At 34.8% G+C, this 22,440-nt stretch overlaps 1 protein-coding gene across 3 annotated transcripts; it reads left to right on the top strand.

Moving 5' to 3' along the window:
* The first annotated feature begins 5,019 nt into the window (after positions 1-5,019).
* On the top strand, positions 5,020-22,304 carry LOC125845608 (sister chromatid cohesion 1 protein 4). 3 transcript variants are annotated; one of them, XM_049525159.1, is made up of 16 exons: positions 5,020-5,677; positions 9,811-10,072; positions 10,775-10,872; positions 10,954-10,997; positions 11,338-11,384; positions 11,957-12,044; positions 12,184-12,405; positions 12,511-13,246; positions 13,354-13,779; positions 14,084-14,228; positions 15,443-15,579; positions 16,058-17,190; positions 17,814-17,847; positions 18,465-18,579; positions 21,644-21,773; positions 21,889-22,304. In XM_049525159.1, the coding sequence occupies exons 1-16, from the start codon at positions 5,554-5,556 to the stop codon at positions 21,985-21,987; spliced, it is 3,840 nt and encodes a 1,279-aa protein (XP_049381116.1). In that variant the 5' UTR covers positions 5,020-5,553; the 3' UTR covers positions 21,988-22,304. The 3 variants fall into 3 exon arrangements, with proteins under 3 accessions (XP_049381116.1, XP_049381115.1, XP_049381114.1); XM_049525158.1 differs by having other exon boundaries at positions 12,184-13,246; positions 13,357-13,779; XM_049525157.1 differs by having other exon boundaries at positions 12,184-13,246.
* The last annotated feature ends 136 nt before the right edge of the window (positions 22,305-22,440 follow it).

Genomic DNA, 22,440 nt, shown 5'->3' with positions numbered 1-22,440 from the left:
ACTAGTGGAGAAGTGAATGTTATATATATATAATTTAAAAAATAACTGTTTGTTCATTTTTTCTTATTTTTATTTTATTTTTATCTCTCCTTTTTCAATGGAACTTGGGTGGAACGTAACGCCTTCTAGATAAAAAGAAATAGCACTAGTCTAGAAGAAAAGAAATTAAGGAGTTGCATGCATTAAATTATTGCTAGTATTTTTCTTATACAACATTGAAAAAAATGAGAAATTAGCGACGGACAAAAATATTTTATCAACAAGAATGTCATAGTAATTTCATTTAGCGGCGAATAATAATAAAAATTCAGTTATCTAACTTATTGCTAGTTAACAATCGATTAGTTAGGGATTATCAAATTTCATAGCTTATTACTTCTTACTTGGTTAATATAGAATTTTAACTAAAGTTACTAAGTCCTATTGAGCGAACCCATGCTTAGAGTTACTACCAAACACTAAATTTACTTTTTCTTAGTTTGGTTAACTAAATATGAAATTATTGTATGAAAAATTAAATATTTAAAACTTTTTTTTCAATACCTTTTGTCATCACATGATCCTAGTGGGGTGGAAATTAGAAACTAAAATAGGATTACTTTACTAGAAGAAAAAGACCGTGACGGGAATTAATGAAAGAGGTCAAATGAGTGATGTGAAACATATGTATGACGTTAATTTAATTCTAACATCTAGAAGTGTTGAAAATAGTTATATGTGTCAATATATTATGAGAGTGTCATAGAGATTCTGAAATCGAATTTCATTTTTATTGTATTCATGATCATAAAGAAAGTCACATGTAGGGGTACTGTAGCCAGAATTTCGATTAAGGGGTGTCAAAATATAAAGAAGTAAAATCGCGTAAAAGTCAAGGAGTGTCAATATTTTTACTCTAGTGTAATTTTTCTACGGAAGGGTGTCGGTCGACACCCCTCAAGTACATGTGGCTCCGTCACTGGTCACATGCTTAACGCATAAAAAAAGAAAATTAGATTTTCACGTAAGAAAACATGTTAAGAATAGTCATACGGTTCAACACATAACTAACTATTTTTTTTAAGTTAATCCAAACGGACTTTAACTAATAGAGATTGTTGTACTAACTTGTGGTGATTAAACTTTATCTCTAACAAGAAAATATTAATGATATTAGTTTCTGAAGAAGCAAAAATCATTGATCTATACTTTTAACGGTATTGATAATGATCATATTCTTTAAGCTTGAATTCTGAAAATGAAATCGATTCAGATAAGAACATCTATTTTATCCATAAGATGAAAATTTTGTGTGGCTTAAATTAAATGAGTTGAACTTTAAAATGAATATCAAATATCAAGCAAAAAATTAAAGTCATTAATTCATCGATGAATGTATTTAACTACATATATAGATAAAAAAAAAATAGAAATTTTCTACAAATTAGTCATAGTTCCTTACTTATGTTTAATAGAACTCGGTAAGTTGAGTTCAAATTTTATATTTATATTAAAAAATTATTTAGATACATATAAATATTGAAACTCTATTTCAATAAGCTGCATTTATAAAATCAAAATCAATCTATAAAACTTAAAATTCTTTCTAACTCCATCAATGCTACGAATAGAAGAATACATATAGGATATAGCATTGAACATAGTACAATAAAAAATTGAAAGATCTCAATATTAATTTTTTCAGTTGCAAGTAAATAATTTTCCTAATAATAATATACTTAATATAATCTTAACAGTACTAAAATATGAAAAGGGTATTTACTCCTATCTTAAAAAGATAAAAATATTATTTCCAATTAATTAACAAAAATATAGTACATAATAATTTGTCGTGCCTGGAAGAGTGAAGGTTTTAACAACAAAAGTATATAGTATTATAATATAACATCACATCTGATGTCTAGAAGAAAACTCTTGCTAATTAAATAAAAATAAAACAAGCCAAAGTCATTGGTGAGTAATTTATTTCAGTACCGATAAATAAAAATTAGCACAAATAAATTTAATAATTAAATTTCAATTTCCATGGAAAATCAAAAGGAAACAAAAACTGGAAGCTGATAGTATTTGTTCACCAAGTTAAAGGGGTTTATTTTTTAAATTGTTACTCAATCAATAGTTATTATCTCAAAATATTATATTTTTTATCGATTTTAATTTTCTTAAAAAATAAATAAATTATAAAATGATAATTATTTAATTAAATGACTATTTGAATAATCAAACTCTCATATTAAACAAAGAGACAAGTAAATGAGAGAGGCTTTTAGGATATGTGTTCAATCATATCAAATAGAACATATAGACTAACATGAGTTGTGGTGCAGTGGTGAGACTGCTTCACCCTTAATTAGAGGTCTCGGGTTCGAGTTTTGAGTATGGAGAAAATCATGTTGGAAGCGCCATCTCCGAATGGGTCTTGCAGTGCGTGATCCGAATTTAATCAAAGCTCCAATATGAGCTCCGAACATCGAGTGGGAAACCAAAAATGACTCTAATCCATGTTAATCTTCTTAGTCAAATAGCTTAAATTTTTTAAGAAAGTTAATTAAAATAAGCTTTACTAGTAAATTGTTTACGCACAAAATAAATTTCGAAACGTATTTCACAACACTATTCACATGATTTTACCTTAATATTTAGGTGAATATATTTTTATATATATACACTCAATATATGAACAATAACTTTAGAAAACATAAAATAATGAACTTATTAATTAATTATTGTTTTATTAATATTGTTTTTAGAAACAATCCGTGTTTGGTAAGGCAATAGACATTTATTAAATTTAATTCTAAAATTTGTACTTATCATAATTGTGTACTTATTCGAAATTGAGACAAATACATCATAATCATAATTTAATTCAATAATACACATTCTGTTTCAAATTCTTCTTTAGGAATGCTAAATTGAAGATTGATACGTCTAAATAAGGTTAATCTATATAGTTTTTGGTCCTTTCATTTTTTAGTTCATAAAATTTACTATCAATTATTAAATTTTGCCCCCATATATTCTTAATAAAATAAATTCATATTCCACAAGTAGATAATCTTTATTTTTCTATGATAGAATGTATAAAACTGTAAATACTTATTTCCCGTCCAAACGATCTATTTTTTGAAGAGGGTTGATTTGCAAATGCATTCGATACACAAACAATTCTATTTGTTATATTTTGCTTGATATCTTGATCAATATAATCTTTCAGATTGTTTTTTTTATCACGTATTTTAATGAAAACTCATATTAAAAATTGGTTGATTTTAAGCATTCAATCACTATGTATATAACGAATTGTCATTTAGAATTGATAAAAAAGTTTGCAACATAGGACATAAATAAAGTGTTTTTAGGTGATATTCATGATAAATGGTTCATATAACATTTTCTCAACTCACATATATGAAAATTAAACTTCTTAATTGTCGAATCTTGATCTATGATTTAAATTTAAATTATTTAAGTTGCCCTAATTGAGTCATATTCATGCACAATCCAACGTTACAAAATGGTTATACTAACCTTTTATGCTATACAACAATTATGACGTTTCATATATTATTTCAATTGTTTTATTTAATTAATAAAGACATGTACAAAACAAAAATAATTGATAAAATATTTTATGACCTTAACAATAAATGATCAACGAAAAACCTGCCAATTGACACCTATTGCCTTGCGTTAGACAGACTTGTCTGATACTGGCTCTTGAGATTCTCAACCGTATATTATATATATGTGTTTTTTTAAAAATAAAAATAAAATTCACACCTATTTATAATTTTTACATCAACAAAGAAAACAAGCACATAAAAATTAATAATCAAGAAGCCTCATATGAAACAATACATATAATATAATTACGAATGATAGATAATTGTTAAAATATATTATAACCTTAACGATAAATGATCAACGAGACCTTCTAATTGGCACCTATTGTTTTATGGTAGAGAAACTTGATTGCTACTGGCTCTTGAGATTCATAACCATATATGTGTCTCTTTTTTTTTAAAAAAAAAACTCACATATTTTTATTATTTTTTACATCATCAACAAAATAAATTAATACATAAAAAATAATAATCAAGAGACCTCATATAAAACAATATGTATGATATAATTACAAATGTTAAATACAACCCCTTTAAATTATATAATATCATTATCCTGAAATGTTCATAGAAGAAATTTATAAAACCACATATGAAAAATAGAGAAGTCACACAAAAATTACATCAAATAAAAAGCACAAATATTATTTCCCCTCTAAATATCGAACTCATTACACAAAACTTATTTAATACATTTACCTTTTATGTATAATTTAAGAAAAAATATCTAAAATATATTCGAACTTTGACCGATATTGCTGTAATAATCTCAAACTTTGGGCAGAACCCATTACTTCTCTACACTATTTAATGGTGCATTTTAAAGATATATAAGTGTCCATCTGGACAAGTTCCTTATTTATAATGTTCACGTGGACACCTGTATATCTTTAAAATATACTACTGTTAAATAGTGTAGGGGTAATAGGCCCTGTCCAAAGTTTGAGTTTGTTACAACAATTTTGATCAAAGTTTGGATATATTTTGAACCTTTTTCCCTATAATTTACTAACTTATTTATTAAAATATTCATAATTTATCGTATATCCACTCAAAGTATAACAATCTCGATTTCTTTGTCATCAACAAAAAAAGATAAAGCCTAACATAATAAAAACAATACAGTATCTCACCTTATTGATAAAAATTCGATTCTTGACAATCATTCGATTGAATCTTAGTAAAATCTAAATTCCTCACAATGTCCAAACACTACCAAACCACAAAAAAATAAAAGCGTACGTGGTACACTTCTCACTGATGGAACGCTGACTTTTAATTCAATCTTGACCGTCCATTTTTAATCAGACGGCTCATACAAATCATTAGATCTACACCTGCATAACAGGACAACAATTCTCAGTTCATAAGACGCTTTGGTCCTTATTACAACTAAATTCGTTCAAAAAATTTGATGAAAAATTTCAACTTTCCCACTTCAGTTCAAAAATAATTTGCTTAATTACAGCAATTATTTGCTAATTTTCACTATTTATGGTTTGGAGTTTGTGAAATTTTAGTTTGATTTGGTGTTGGATCTCAGTTTTGGGAGCTGTAACAACTTGCAATTTCGTTGTTTGTTGAGTTAAATTCTTGATTTATTTCAAGTAAGGGAGGAAAAAGAAGTGATTTTTAGTTGAAATTGGTGAATTTTGTTGGGAAAGTTGTGATTTTTTTGTTCGAGCTAGTGATTTTGAGTTGTGGGTTTTTGAAGATTGAAGGTGATTGTTGTGTGTTTATTGAAGTATTGTTATATTGTTGATATAGTAAAGATGGGGTTTTTGGTTTCTTTGGTTGTAGGTTGTTCAGGTCCTGATTGAAATTTGGGGGAAAAGTTAGGGTTTTGGATTTGGAGTTAGGGTTTTGTAGTTGGGTATTTTGTCTTTGGGTAGAAGAAGAATTTGAAGTTTTACCTTGAAGAAGAGAAATGTTTTACTCACAGTTCATATTGGCCAAAAAGGGGCCTTTGGGAACTATATGGATTGCAGCACATCTGGAGAGGAAACTTCGGAAGAATCAAGTTGCTGATACTGATATTGGCGTCTCTGTAGGTTAGTTGTTCGTCGGTGCTTAGTCAGCTTTCTCTTTCATTTCGTTTTCCTGTTCAATTGTTTACTGTTCAAGGTCACTAATGATTTTGCTGTATCTTAACATACTTGCTTTCTGGATGATTTTCATGGTTAGAATATATATGTAAGTAGTAAAAGTAATTAGAAGATATGCAACTGGAGAGAAAGAAAAGATATGACTAATTTACACAGCTTCTGCCCATTGATGAATTACGCCAAGGAAGAGAAAGCATTGTCTGGTGTTCACATGAGGTTTTTCATATTTAGTTTCCGGATCTGTATTTAATTAAAGCTCATAGTAAGCAGGTAACAGTTTCTTTGTTAATGATCAACTATACCAGAATTGTTAGCTACATTTAACAAATTGAAACAAGGTTCGTTTGGCTCAAGGAAGAAAACGAAGGGGAAAGATGCTATCTAGTACATATTATCAGGGATTTGTTGGCTTAAAATAGTGAGGAGATAAGAATACCCGACATTTTGAAAACTAGAAATACCATAATTTGATATGGTGACCTTATCATTTGGCACATATATCCCAAAGTTTGTAATATTCATTCTTAATATGTGTATACTGATTTGATTGCCTTTGCTGAATTACCTATTTTTGGCTTCATTTGATTCCGCATTATTTCGTAGTATTCTCGTGCTTCATCTTAGAGAGATCTCTTGTCTCTTAATTTCTTACAATGATTTTGCTGTATTATAGCATACTTGCTTTCTGGATGATTTTCATGGTTAGAATATATATGTAAGTAGTAATTAGAAATTATGTAATTGGAAAAAAGAAAAGATATGACTAATTTACACAGCTTCTGCCCATCTATGAATTACCCCAAGGAAGAGAAAGCATTGTCTGGTGTTCATATGATGTTTTTCATATTTAGTTTCCGGAACTGTATTTAGTTCTAGCTCATAGTAAGCAGGTAACAATTTCTTTGTTAGTGATCAACTATACCAGAATTGTGAGGTACATTTAACAAATTGAAACAAGGGTTGTTTGACTCAAGGAAGAAAACAAAGGGGAAAGATGCTATCTAGTACATATTATCAGGGATTTGTTGGCTTAAAATAACGAGGAGATAAGAATACCCGACATTTTGAAAACTAGAAATACCATAATTTGATATGGTGACCTTATCATTTGGCACATATATCCCAAAGTTTGTAATATTCATTCTTAATACGTGTATACTGATTTGATTGCCTTTGCTGAATTACCTATTTTTTAATTTTTTTTTTTGAAATTGGTAAATTGTATTCATTCAGCATTAAGGCTATGCTGGTCACCTCCAAAAAGTTTACAAAAAAGAAAAGAGAGATACTTACAAAGAGCCTATAAAATCCACTAGTTGGATTTCCTCTTCTATATTCTGTTCTTTACCCCAAAAACCTAGTGAAGTAATAACTTTCCACTTAATCTTCAAAATAGAGGATTCTTTTCCTTCAAAGATCCTCTGGTTCCTCTCCTTCCAAATGGTCCACCAGATGCAGGCTGGGACTATCCTCCACCATCTTTTTTGGCTTTTGCTTCCTCCTCTTCTGATCCAACAGCTAGGCAAATCTGCAGTATGTTCAGGCATGATCCTGTTGATTCCAGCAATGGAAGTGAACATAGCCCAAACTTGTGTCGTTACTTTGCAATGCATGAAAAGGTATTTGTTGGTTTCTAGTGCCTCCTTGCAGAGGAGGCATCTAGATGCTATGATGGACCCCCTTTTTTGCAATGCCTCATGTGTCAAGCATGCTTTCCTAGCTACTAGCCAAGTGAAGCATTTCACTTTATTAGGAGCCACACTCTTCCATATAGTATTCCAAGGTCCAGTTGACCTGCCTGCAGCAACACTCAGTCCCCTTTTGTATACCCTGTTAACAGTGAAAATTCCATCATTGTGGTGCCTCCAAATGAGTTTGTCTGAGTCTGTATTAGTGCCCGGGAAGTTTCCTATCAGGTTTAGATAATCTACCACCCATGGTATTTCCCAATCATTTAGGGGTCTTCTGAAAGTCAGGTTCCACCCTTGAGGGGACCACATTTCTTGTATACTGCATCCAGTATTCAAGCTTATTGAGAACAGTCCAGGAAAAAGGGAGTGAAGTGTGGCATGACCACTCCAGTCCTCTTCCCAAAAAGTATCTTGTCTCCCCTACCAACTCTAACTTTAGTGTTTAGCTTGAGAGTCATCCATAGATTCCTGATAGATTTCCAAACCCCAACCCCATATGTATTAGTCACTTTATTAGTGCACCACTGCCCCTCCGGACCATACTTATGAAGGATAATCTCCCTCCACAAGGACTGATTTTCTTGAGTAAATCTCCATAGCCATTTGATAAGTAAACTCTTATTATGAAGCTTTAGGTTCCTCACTCCTAGACCTCCATAACTCTTGCTTTGCTGAGCTGCGCTCCATTTTACCAGGTTGAAACTTTTCTCAACCTTGCTTCCTTGCCAAAAGAAATCCCTTCTCAACTTGTCTAAGATTTCCACCACCTCACCGGGGATGGGAAATAAAGACATTACATATGTTGGCAGAGAATCTAGGACTGCATTGATCAAAACAACTCTACCTCCCAGGGAAAGGTATTGTGATTTCCAAAGAGCTAGTCTTTTTTCTGTTTTCTCTATTATTCCATCCCATATATTCACAGCTTTGTGATTAGCACCCAATGACATTCCCAAATAAATTGTGGGCAACTCTTCTATCCTGCACCTCAAAATATCTGCCAGAGACTGAATTTGTTGCACCTCTTTCACTGGAAAAATATTGCTTTTCCTCCAGTTAATCTTCAATCCAGACTTCATTTGATTCTGCATTATTTCGTAGTATTCTCATGCTTCATCTAAGAGAGATCTCTTGTCTCTTGATAAGCTTTGATAAGCTTCCACTCTAGGTGCTCACAGACTAGACTTATGAGTTTAATCTCTTGTCCCACTTTATCCTTTTGGTATTTGTCTATGTTTTTCTAGTTCCCAGGTATTTTTCCTAGTCTATTGATTTTACCAAATAATAAGTCCAATCCACTTTCATGCTGATAAAATAATGCTGAATTGACCAATGATGTAGCTTTTATATTCAAAATTTTCCCAACTAGGTGATGTGTCTGTCTAACTCCCCATACTTGCCTTCATACCAGAAGATGAAGCTTTAATGGAGAAAAAAGTAATATATTGAGGGTTTGGTTGTGCTTGCTAGTTGAGCATTCAAGTAGGGGTGAGCATAAAACCGGACCGAACTGAGTTAATTCTTAAAAGCTGAACCGAATTACCGTATAAACCACCCCTTGGATGGGTTAAATTTGAGACTAGGTCATAGTTTGCATATACTTGTTGGATTATAGTTATCTACAGAAGAATTGGCACTAAGAGGTGGCTAAAACTTTTGTAGGTTGACAAGCTGTAGCGCTTGGGGGGGGGGGGGAGTAGGATAGCTGAAAAGGTAATGATACCTTTCTCAAAAAAGAAAAAAAATGTAGATGACTAGGTATCCTATGTACTGGTCAGGGAACCTTCTCAGCAATACCATGATGGTTCTTCTATTACTGTCTATTTAGGGTTATAGATTGCTGCATTATATTGCTGCCTAGATTTTTTAATTTCAGCAGAGTGCCAAAGAAACACAAATATAGCTTGATTGGTTTTTTTTTTATGACATTACTTGTTTTTTTCTTGGTAAAGGTTAAGGGTTTTATAAACAGAGCACAAAGATTGGCTGAAAATTACACTCAAACTCAATTCCTATACATTACTGTAGTTTTATGTTAATGTCATAGTTGGTGGATTTGTGTAGTTTTATGATAATGTCATACAGGAGCCACATTGCTCCTGTATCTGTGTGGCTCCTGTATCTCTACTTTATGTACTTTGATGATAATGTCATAGCGGTGGCTCTTTTGGTTTAGATTATGAACCAAGTATGCTGTCTTTTAATCAAAATTCTATTGTTGTCTGGTTGTGCATTGAATACTTCTGGCTCTTCCTGGGTATTTTCTCATATCATCTTATGTGTCTGCCTTATCCGTTTATATACAATTTTTTCTTTTTGTTGGTCAATCAAAAAGCCATGTATTCTTCTTTTTGTCTTTTGTTTACTTGCCTTGTTCTTTGTCAACAGACTCCATCCTTTTTCCTGATGTACCAATTGCATTGCGGTTATCTAGCCATCTTCTGCTTGGAGTTGTGAGGATATATTCTCGAAAGGTGGGTTACCTATTTGATGATTGCAGCGAGGCTTTGCTAAAAGTCAAGCAAGCTTTTCGCTCCACTGCTGTGGATTTACCACCTGAAGAATCTAAGGCTCCATATCACTCAATCACCTTGCCAGAGACTTTTGAACTTGACGATTTTGAATTGCCAGACAATGACATTTTTCAGGGGTCGGTTCCAATCTATCTTTTTTTCTCTTTACTATAATGTTAGCTTTCTGCATATCATTGATTTTACGGGAATACAACATGATATGGTTGTTGGCTGAGGGAGTTGCTCAAATCCCTGCTAAATGAGATATAGCGGTGGAATAATTCCTTGTGGAGTAAATAGCAGGGATACCTGAAGTACTCCTTCTGATACAATTTGTTTGGCTTGACTCGGAGTACAAGGGTCAAACTTACTAATATTCGGTGTGAATTCAGACAGAGAATCTTCAACTTCTTTTTTGTAATAAATTTTCATATTTAGATACTACATAAAAAGTACTCTTTAAGTCACATAGTCAACTATTCAAAATACAATATCACCAGTTTAAAAGAAAAACAATTCAAAATATCTAGAAAGTATTTGAAAAAACTATGGTCAAAGAAAATGTTCATTTAGTAACTAGAACAGCATTCCTAGTCATTTCACAAGTGGGGTATGGGGAGGGTGGTGTGTACGCAACATTACCCCTTTAAGGTAAAGAGACTGTTTCCGATATACCCTCGGCTCAAATAAAACATCTCAAAATCCAGTAAGAAGCAGAGGAGTACTTATCTTCTCGGCCTGTAATATCGATTATTTTCTGGTGAAAAGTTGTTGCTATAGTCCACTTAGGGCTCACTATTCCTCTATTGTTCCTACTAAAGTCAATGTCAATTCTGCAGTAACTATGTGGACCAACATATTAGTTCAAGGGAGCAGATCACACTACAAGATAACATGGAGGGTGTGATTTACTCAACTTCGAAGTTTGGATTGGATGGTAATTATTACTTTGGATATCTAATTGCTAGATTTGTTATGACACTGCTACTCATATGTTTGCATGGTGATTTTTGCTCAGAGAGATTTGGGGATGGTGACACTTCTGGTTTAGACCTTGATGAGGTAAGATCATATTATTACTTCACCCCTTAGCTTCGTGTTTGTTTCATTTACCCTTAAAAGGAGTTATTTCTTTATGAGAAATATATAGAATTCTTTTTAGGATCATGTTCATGCTTCATGGTTTCTAATGGCATGTTTCTACATGAATTATGCTCGGAAGTTGTTAATCTATAGTCCCTTATTGATGCAGATAACCTATTTCATATGGCTAGATATTGCCGGTTATATAGGTGTCTGCATGGATGTGTATTATAGTGTCCTTTGATAAAGAAATGTGTATTATAGTGTTATGTCGTTATTCTATTTTCTTTCTGATTTTTGGACTTCTAATTGCATACAGGAATTATTTTTGGACAAGGTTGCTGCTGTTGGAGATGCTAGTGGGAGGTTGACCTCATATTACTCACTGCCTCTTACAATATTCCCTTATTCCCATGCAGAATGTTACCAGTCATAAGTTCTTATGAGATTCATCTTATTTAAAATGTTGTTGTGGTCTACTTCTTTTCCTGTTTTGTGGTTAAAGCTTTTTATTTTTGGTTGGTTGGTTGGGGACTTTTAAATGCAAGAAGCTATATGGATCTAGCTATACAAAACTAAAACTTATATATATACATATACATAAATATTTAAGTGATGGTTCTTTTTTAATTTCTGACTTTTCCGTTAATGTTATGCTTATGCTTTGTATGGGTGGGTTATTGAGTTATGTTGGAGATCTAATGCTAAATAGGCTAGTGAATGCCAGGACTAATAAGTCAGGTTGGATTCATGGTGTGAAATGAGTCAAACAATTGCACCTTGATATTTGTTTTCTTTGAGTCTCTTGATCTTGGGATTGTGTTGGGGCAGGTCAAATATCTATAATAGGTGTTTGATTGTCAATCCATTAGACTGCAATTCTATACTATTGCACAGTTTAATGATATGAATATCTGACACAACTTTGCTGATTCTAGTGCTGATCCTCAAGCATCTGTTGAACCAATGACACCAATCAAACAAGAAGAACACCATGAAGAGATGGCTGCAAATTCCGAGAGCATGGTAACTAGCCGATCTGTCCTTTATTCCCTACAAAATAGCTGGTTATTGACTATTTATTGTTGGTTGTGCCAGACAACTCGTTTTATATACCTTAAACTTACTTATGCTGGAATGATTCAAGGTCTTTTCTTTCATGCAGTTTGATGGAGTTGATGGAGATGCTGATTTCATGGATCATGCTCCATGTACTCCTGGGTTGGCGGAAGAACCAAATTTGTCTAACGTTCAGGAAATATCAGCATGTGAGGACCATCTAGGGCTGGAAGATCGTCATGTGACTGAATATGCTGTAAAAGCAAATTCAGTGAATCTCTCTTGTGAAAATAACGTGAATAACGGAAGTGAGCTCTTTGAAAATCAGGCATTAACTGCTGGCTCGAATGGTGAACAGCCTGTAAAAGGATATTCAGAGAATCTCTCTTGTGAAAATAGCGCAAATAATGGGAGTGGACTTCTAAAAAATCAGGCATTAACTGATGTCTCGAATGCTGATACTGTTCACTCTGGGGCTGCTGAGGAGAATGGTTACCATTTAGGTAACATGTGTGACAAACAACTGGTGCCAGATGGTCAGCTGCCTCCAAGTGGAGTTGCAGTGGATCTTGTGTCATCAAGTGATCCCACTGTAGCATCTGGACCATCCTCTGCTGCTGTTCATCAGGTTAATGCAAAATCATCTGTCCTAGAATGTGCGGATGCGATTGTTGCTGCATCTGATGGTCAAACAAATGAGAGGAGCTTGCAGTGTATGCTTTCTGACATGGACAAGGTTGATGTATCTACCCCTGGGGGCTTCCCCGACGAGCCTTCACTTCCAAATGGAATTAGTTCCACAAAAGTTAACTATGATGTTTCTGCTTTAAGTAGCATCTGCCAGCCAGTTCCTGAAGATATTTCACCGAGTAATCAGAGATCACCTAAGGCAGTCTCAAATTACATTGCAATTCCAGGAAACTTGGATGCTGGTGAATCTCAAGATATAACTTGCTTTGAAACACCGAAGACTGCTGATTGTCTGGAACAAAGTATTTTTGATGAAGACACTGGTGCCCAGGTTCATGTTCTGAGTCGATGTAATGCTTCTGCTCAGCTTGATGCATCGAAGTCTAGTTGTGAGCATGCTGTTAATAACGAGCCACCATCTAATTTTTCTGGTTTCCACCTGCCAGAAACTTCTAAGGAGGGCGAATTACATGCTTCAGGTATTTGTGCTAGAGTTTTAGGTTTGTTGGGGATAAATCTGTGTGCTATATTGGAATATTGTTTGTGAATGTACTCTTAACACTTCCAGTTGAAACATGCCATGCAGCAGGTTATTCAGAACACATCTCAAAAGAAAGTCTCGTCAAAGAACCTGTTCCACGTGAAGACATTCAGAAAGATACTGACAAATCAACTGATCGAGCAGATAATGTAGTTCCAGAAGATCGCCACATGGAGTTTATGAGCAGTTCAGCTGCCTCTGCCTTGCCAGCTCCTGAAAAGATTCTATCAATGTCAGGAGGGCTTGTTGATTTACCTCGGAGTATTTTCCCAGAGGCTACACCGGATTACTTGGTGGGGTTCAATGAGGCTGATGCTGGTGACAAATTCATTTCAGGAAAGAAGCGCAGTTACACTGAGAGCACACTAACAGAGCAGAGTTTCAACTCAGCTGAATCTTCAAGGATGGTCCGTTCCAAAAAGTCTGGAGGATTTATTCCCGATGATGATGATTTGCTTTCTTCTATACTAGGTACATTGGAGTTACTTCATAGAAGGGATGGGTGACCCTTTTTATCTTAATGAAAAATTCTTTCTTCTTTAGAATATGACATATATCCTCTTTTCTGACTTATGTGAAACATTTCCACTTTCCTAATTATTCGCCACAATTCTGCTTAGTATAATGTTATAATGTGTCTGTCAAAGTAACCTTGTAAATCTTTGAACTCAGTTAATTATTACATAACAGGGGTGAGGGGAAATTAACATTTTTCTTTAACATTTTTCTTGAGTTTAGACCTTATTTGTTGTAACAATCGTCATTCTTATTTCAGTTGGAAGAAGATCTTCAGCGCTGAAGCTAAAGGCTACTCCTCGACCTTCTGAGATTACATCAAGCAAGCGTGCTCGATCTGCTGCTCGGATGACTGCCAGTAAAAGGAAGGTTCTTATGGATGATATCATGGTCTTGCACGGAGAGTATGTTTCTGTCGTATATTTTTGTTTCTGTTCATGCAAATGCGTCTTGTGCTTTTACTAGTTTAGATCACTAAGCCGGATGATTTATATTTCATTTCTTGTTGTCAAAATATAGCAGATTAAACCACATGAAAGGCATAAAAAATGTATCTTGGGCTTTTAACAATCTATTGCAGAGTATAGAATTATAAATGTATCCATATCAGCAATCAGACTGAGAATCGAAACTAGTATTTTCTTGGCACTGCGTCTTTTGTCTATTTTAAATACGATTTGCACTATAGTCTTGAATTAGCCTGCTTTTGCTCTACTGAATTACTTATTGTGTGCCAGAGTTTAGGTGCTGGTTTTACTCTGATCCAATGGTCAAAGGCCTGTCTCTTTATAGGCTTTGTTTTGATGTTGCAAATTTGTGTTGGTTTCCTCGTCTTGTTGCTTTATGTTTTTCCCAGTCTAATTTGAACACAACCCTTGTTATTTTGGATACTTCATTCCTTAATGCTTCAGCATTCTGACTACTGTTATCATGATTTCTAGTCCAGCCACTCTGGTTCTCATGTTATACTTGATCAAAGGTGTTGGAAAATATGATATTGTTGACAGATAAAACAACCTTAGCCTTCGTAATGACCGTGAACAGATCCTCTAAAAAATAAGTTGGTTCTTGGTTGGATCACAGATACCTCTCAACTCATTTTTCTATCATTTCCGTTTGTGCAACCAAGGTAGTGGTTTAGCGGTCAATGAAATGGAAAAAAGACCATGGGATTACCAGGGTTCAAATCCCAGCAGAGGCCAAAAGCTAAGTGATCTCTTCCCATCTATGCCTACCTATTGGTGGCAGAGTTATCCGGTGCCTGTAATAGTGGGGGGATGTAGGTGCACTGAGGAATGGTCGGAAGTAAAAGAGAGAGAGAGAGAGAGAGAGAACTGACTGTATTTTGTTTGTTTCCGCTTCTTGTTGACATGCAATAGCTGACCTTTCTAGTGGGCTATTCTAATATGTGCTGTCTAGTAGTGAATTGATGTGGGTCTGAATTATTGCCAATTCAGTTAGGTTCCCTTTCCCAAATAGTTAGCTTTTGTCTCGTCATTTCTGCCTTATTTCCCAGTGAAATGCTTTTTCCTGTCTGAAAAATCTTTTTATGTGTTTAAATAGCTTCTCTCACCTCATTCTTTAAATATCTGATAAAACATATTTGCATTTGTGATAGTATGATAAGACAACAGTTGATACATGCTGAGGACATACGTCGCGTAAGGAAGAAAGCTCCTTGCACACATGCTGAAATCTCAGCGATCCAGAAACAGTTGTTGGAAGATGAAATTTTCAGAGCAGCAGTATTAACTGGTGGGTTCAGGATGCAAGTCTACATTTTTTCTATTTGATTGTCTTCTTCTTGTTGAATCATGCAATTGTTTTTGTTGTGGATATTATAAAAGGTGATCACATTTTGTCTATGTTTAATCCATAATAAGTGCTTATATGAGTGCTTGTATGAGCTAGCTACACTTCAAGTGACTTGGATATTTGTTTTATTGATTAGTTTAACATCTCTCTACTTGGACGTATGCCTTGGAACTATTAAGCTGATGTGTTTGGGAAATATGTTTACTTAGACTCTATGCCAAGTACTGCCATATAGTTTGTTCTAATGTCACCCTAAGAATACAAGCACATGCTTTTAAGTTTTTAAGTTCTTTTGCTAATTGTTTCATGTTAGGAGAAGGCACATTTATTGTCTGCCTCTTAACTTTGTTCTTGGTGCTGCATAACACCAATGGCCTTTGCTAGCTCTTCATATTGACTGAATTTGATACTGATTCAGGTTTGTCGGTGGAATTGTCTTCTTTACATAAGCAAACATTTGACTTGAGTACAGTCAAGGTCTCTTCTTTTAGTGATGTTAGCTGTTCTCATGCTGAGATGGCGGTCAAACCCCAGATAACTGCTGAGTATGCTGAAAATTCCATCTCAAATTTGGAGGAACAACGTCAACAGCCAAGTGTTGAGTGTGCTGAAAAACCCATCTCAAATTTTGAGGAACAACGTCAACAGCTAACTGCTGAGTATGCTGAAAACCCCATCACAAATTTGGAGGAACAACAAGCGATGGTGTTCAATGAATCACATGTTGAAAGAGAAAGTGGAAAGGAAGGAAGCGATGAACGGTTTGTAGCTAGAGATGATAGCATATTAGGAGATGTTGAGGCTACTATTCCAACTGAGAACAAGGAAGTTGATGAGCATGACCAATGTTTAAATAGTGACGCCTCTCAATTGCGGCCAGATACTGTCACTGATGTAGCAGCGGCCAATGGCTTTCATCTTGAACCTTCAGATGATACAGCAGAAATAGGACCTCAGGTAACTTGCCTTTCTGGTGCTGATGCAGCAGATACTGCCTCTGCCGCCAAAGAATTATTGGCATGTCCTAAAAGTGGTGGATTAGGTGGCGAAGGTGATATCATAGAAGGTCTACCTCTGACAGATCTATTTAATGAGTCTGGAAGGGAAGCTGCTTTTATTTTACCCGAAGTATCATATGGATCTCCCAATCGTGCACCGGCTGCTCAAGCTGATAAGTCTCTGGAAAATTTGAACGATGAAAACCTTGTAGTTAGTAGTGACTGGCCAGAAAGCAACTACTTTATTTCTGAAGCTGAAACTGGAATTGAAAATATGGTAGAAGATGCAGATCTATTGGAGGCTGCCCAAGACAGTGCTACAGTTGAAATTGCAACTAATGTAGAAGATATAGTAGCAGATGATTTCAACCAGAGCTTTGCTGATAACGTTATAGGCACTGAACAACCTACCACAGATGCTTCATATGATGAAACAAATATGCATTTGCTGGATGATCCCATAGGAGCCGGAGACTATCCATGTAAACAAGAAGATTTCTCTTACAATATGATGGGCGCAGATCTCACGGATGGCAATCTGGGGGACCTAAATGTAAGTGTGCTAGCTTAGTTTCGAGTGCTGGTCTTCTGGAGTTTCAGTACTCTCTCTCTCTCTCTCTCTTTAATGTATTATACATGACAATCTTATTTTTCTTTTTATGATGTGTTGGATAGAAATTGCAGACAATTGCTTTGTCAATAATTAAGTACCTCTCTTTTATCAAAGTTAAAGTACATATATCTTCTCCTGGTCTTGACAAGGTTGCTTCCTTGTTGCTTCTTGACCTCTATGTTGCTCTTTGTTCAGTATGGGTGGTTCTTTGGAACTCAGAGAAAGGGGAAGAAAGAAAAGAAAAAAATTACCTCTAGATTGTTACCAATAGTGTCAGGTCTCAATGTAGTAAGACCTGATTGGATAATCTTTATCTAAAAAATTCTAGCAAGTAGCAATATGTACGAGCACAAATCTTGATTTCATGTAGATGAACATGTACACTGGAGGTTACCTTCTGTCTTGCACTATTCTGTTCCCCCAAACTACTAGATTCTTTATCAGCTGATTGCTTTTGTTAAAATGGGCATGAAATGTTGGTCCTTTTCTTTGCCTTAATGAGAGATTTACTTTGATATGTGCTCTGCTGATTTGTGCTTTCCTCATTTGTTTTTTTTTGGCAGGATCTAGATTATTCAGCCGCTGGAAATGATACAGGTTTGTTTTCCTTCATCTGCAACCAAAACTTGAAAACTTCCAATTGCCTCAAAAGAAAGAAAAAACAAATAATTTCAAAGTCGAATGGGATGAGAATATTTTCAAATTTGCAGTAACATTAGGCATGTTTGATTAAGATGGATTATCTGTCCTTGCTTGTTTCAGAACCTTGCATCTGAATTTTCCGACGTTGATTAAATTTGATAATGGCTTGCAAAATTTGCATTCAATTTGATGTTATATGTTGTAAAATGGTTTCGCAAGGTCTCTCCTCAAAATAATCATGGACAAATGTTGTGAATTGTGACCTTTCTCTTTGTACCTGTCTGATTTGATGTGTGAAGAAATCAGACACACAAGTTGAAGAGTTTGAGAAAATGTGTGAAGACTAGTGTCTTGGTCCGGAAAACTTTTATAAGAGCAATATACAGTGTATTGTATTTGTGGGATATGAGAGATTTAACTCCATATTTCATCTAAAATTACTATTACCTCTATTACAAAATGGTCAAACCATTTCAGCAATGTGGCAACGTTGGTAATGTAGTTTCTTTGGAAGTTTTTGTAAGTTTTCTAAGGTCTTGTAGCTTTGGTGTAACATTATTTTTGGTATCTAGGGTTTCTGAACTTCGATGACGATGATGATGAAGAAGCTGAAGCAGCTGATGATTATGTACCTGCTGCTGATGTCACCCGTATCACTGAGAACATTGGATGGTCCTCTCGTACTAGGTGTGCAACTTGTCCTTCATTTCCTATTATTCTGCTATTATAAGTCTAGGGCTGCGCAAGCTGAGTGTCATTTTTAGCTATGTTGCGCGGACTCTTCATTTTTGAAGGCAAACCCGTCTCGACGCGACACTGGTGCGGGTGCGGGGTGCGTGTCGGATTCGGTCAATCCAATCCGGACACTTTGACCAGAGCCGAGAAAAAAATTTGGGGAAAAAGAGATCAGTTTCCGGCAACCTCTTCAGAGAGGCGGCGGAGCTGTAAGAAGCTTGAAAAAGTAAAAAGAGGAGTTTTTTCTTCATTGAAAAAGTAAAGAAAAGAAGAAAGAGGAGGAGTTTTTTCTTGAAAAAGTACAGGAAGTACAGTTTTTTTATTTTTTTGAAAAAGTAAAGTCTTTTCAACTTTTCAACTTTTCTTGAAAAAGAAAACTAAAGGCTAAGGGTTTCTCTAGATAAGTGTGTCCTTTTTTATTTATAAAATAAATTAATACTTTTAATGTTTATTATATTCTCTCTTTTCTTTAAATATTATACTCCTTTTATTTTGTACTCCCTCCGTCCCTTTTTAGTTGTCCACTTTAGAAATGGCACACAGATTAAGGCAACAATGATTAGCACAGTGAAGTTACAATTTTACCCTTATGACAACTTTTCACTTCAAAATTACAACCACTTATTTGAATTAAAGTGAAATAAATTGGAGGGAAACAACATACACTTTTACAATTTTCAAGAAGTGTAAATAAGGGTATAATAGGAAAAAATTTGTTGTCCTTTCTTGATTTGTCAAAATGGACAACTAAATAGGGACAACTAAAAAAGGAAATATGGACAAGTAAATAGGGACGGAGGGAGTATGTAATTATACCAAAATATGCAATTCATTATTAAATATATTTCATAAATATTTTTAATAATATTTTATTATATATATATATCCACTTATTTGATTATACTAGATATATTATTATTGTTGTTATTGATATAATTTATTTTTCGAGGTACGCTAAAAATAATAAGCAATTATACCATGTATATATAATATATTACACCTTATATTATATATACCATGTATACCAATTAGCCGTATCCATACTCGGATTCGCACCCCCGAATCTTAAAATTTAAATTTTGCTGAATCCGACTCTCGGATTCGTATCCGTCTCGGATACCCGCACCCGAGTCCGAGCAACTTAGATTTTTAGACAAGTTTGCCCTGGCCTGTCTGCTTTTTTCCTGTGGTTCAGTGTTTTTACGGGGTGGTTCATACATTGGTTTCTGTCATTTAATCTAACGGGGGTAGAAGTACAAAATTATCAGAGTAACAGACTAGGCTCAAATTTCACAATAGAAATATGTTTCGGGAAGGACCTCTTTAGATTCCTGCTTCTCGCTATATACTTTATACCAAATTCTGTGATTGTTCTTTTATGTTTAAATGGTGCATCTCGTCTTTTCTTTTTCCTGACAACTATAGACATTTACTTGCCTTCCTTCTCTGGTTCAGCTACCCCTCTTCTTTTAGTGCCTACAGAGAGGTTCAGATAATCTTTTCTGCTGACCAACAGCTTGTGCATATTAAGATAGTCCATTGTTAAAGTGTGGTCTCATGAACAGTGGTTGAAATTGAACCAGCATAATGAAAAAGATAGCAAAAGGGCAGGCCCAGAGTCAGATTCAGCCAACTAAACAGAATGGCAAGCTTCATTACCATTTGGGAAATCCCATCAGTTGAAAAACCAAGTCCTAATCTTTGGATTGACAAGTAGCAGAAGGAAAAGGTCCGACTTAGGCTGAATATAGGAACTGAAGCAGTAGTTTTCCATCTGGTTAACCATATGTTCTTTAACCTGTGGAAATGGTGCCTAAAAAACAAATTAAGAGCTAGGAGGGGTCTCCTCTAGTCGAGCTAATTTTCTGTTCTTCCTCCCCGGGAGCTACCACCGCTCCTTTGGTGACTCGAACCCACAACCTCAAGGTTGGAGGTGGAGGGTGCTTACCACTTGAGCAACCATCTTGTCTAGTCGAGCTAATTCATTTCTCAATTCTTACTTTCGAGGTATAATGTCCTTCAGATAGTCCAAAATGGCCTATCATTCTTTTTAGTTGTACCCACCCTTTGTCTACAACAAACAACGCTGTCATGTTGAAAAGGGATTTCTACAGTCAATTTTTATCGTAGAGGCCGAGGCATTGCTAGAACTCATAGAGGCTCTCTAGGATTAGAAGAGGGCCATACTTTGGCTATGTTGCTCAGACTCTTCAAAAATATCAGCGGGTGCATGTCGGATTCTCCAAAATTAGTGTACTTTTGGAGAATCCGACACGGGTGCGGCATCAAAAGTGAAGAGTCCGTGCAACTTAGCTTTTTGGTGTTTTGCTCACTATACTGTAATTCCATCGCAAACTTTGTGCTGTTTATAAATACAATTATTACATTTTAAAAAGTATATTTTTAAAAAAATCATATTTGAACTGCTGGAGTTTATTTTTATTATAATACATAAGTTGAAGAAGATGAAGACGTGAATACAGCAATAAAAGAAACTTCGTTGGTGTAAAATGCATCCTTGATGCTTTAGACTGGAAAGAGTGGTTAACTGCAGGATAGATAAGCGAAGAAAAATAGAAAATCGTTCCATTTGAAAATTGAAAGGATCATACCTACTGAATACAGCAACTTACTGCTGCACTTTAACATAAATCGAAGAATCTTCTCCAAGAAAGTAGTTTGTGGTTGGAGTAAGGTACGGCTGTCTAAAGAAACTTATTTCCCTCCTACCTTGAGAATGGATGGTATAAGAGGGTTGGTAGATGAGTTCCATAGTGTAAGCCCAGAATTTATTAAGAAAGCTTGGTTAAATTTTTTTAAAACTTCAAATGATAAAATCGGATGCATACTTGCTCAAAGTTTACAACAGGGATATTAGTCCGAAGGCTTTAATCTCCTTTCATTTTACCTATAGACAGGCTCTGCTATTTATTCTACTGTTGTCTGATCTTTATGATGTTATTGTTTATGAACGAAAAGTTCAGCCAGAGTTCCACATTGATGTTTGTATACACAGGGCTGTTTCCAAGTACCTCCAAACCTTGTTTATTAAAGAATCTGAGCGTGGGAGAACGTCTCTCTCCATGGACAGTTTATTAGTTGGTAAAACACGAAAGGAGGCATCAAGGATGTTTTTTGAAACTTTGGTATGTGTAATGCCTGCTATCATTTTTTTTGACATTCTCGTTGCTACCTTTTCCCCTTGTTTAGTGCAAATGGAATCTTAATCAGGTGCTGTGTCTGTCTGTATGTTTATCACAGGTTCTTAAAACCAGAGATTACCTTCATGTAGAGCAAGTGATACCCTTTGACGATGTCACAATAAGTCCTGGAATGAAGCTTATGAAATCGGACTTTTGAATCTGATATGTTTGGTAGGGAAGGATATAACATGAAAAAGTTGGTAAACAGAAATATGTATTTCTAGTAGTTAGTCAATTGGGTCAGTTTGTGGTCTACTCTTGCTATAGTTCATTCTTTACAGTCACGTTTTGATGGTCATGTAGTTAGGTTTTTACTTGGCTGGCAGAGTAGATCATTTGACACAGGTGTGTGTTGCACTCTGTTGTACAATGTAGATCTTATTTATATGTAAATATCCTGTATAATATGTGGCCATGCTTCTGTTCTAATTTTCACTTCTTTATTTTCGTAATAAAGAAAATTATATGCTTTTAATATTTATTTAGGTTTCCGATACCATAGAGAGTTCGATTATTCTACTAGTTGTCATCATAACTTGTGCCCTGAAACTCGATGAACTGACCTGGAGAGAAGAGATCCAGAATTGTCCCATTAAGAACATCATTCTTA

This window comes from Solanum stenotomum, chromosome 11 (genome assembly GCF_019186545.1).
Source record: "Solanum stenotomum isolate F172 chromosome 11, ASM1918654v1, whole genome shotgun sequence".
Taxonomy (NCBI): domain Eukaryota; kingdom Viridiplantae; phylum Streptophyta; class Magnoliopsida; order Solanales; family Solanaceae; genus Solanum; species Solanum stenotomum.
This window is presented reverse-complemented; position numbering and strand designations above follow the sequence as displayed.

Excerpts from the sequence above, each read along its gene's own strand:
- LOC125845608 (XM_049525157.1), top strand. The coding sequence starts at position 5,554 with ATGTTTTACTCACAGTTCATATTGGCCAAAAAGGGGCCTTTGGGAACT. Across the intron at positions 10,998-11,337 it reads CTGGTTTAGACCTTGATGAG|GAATTATTTTTGGACAAGGT; the intron begins GTAAGATCATAT and ends AATTGCATACAG. Across the intron at positions 12,045-12,183 it reads CTGCAAATTCCGAGAGCATG|TTTGATGGAGTTGATGGAGA; the intron begins GTAACTAGCCGA and ends TCTTTCATGCAG.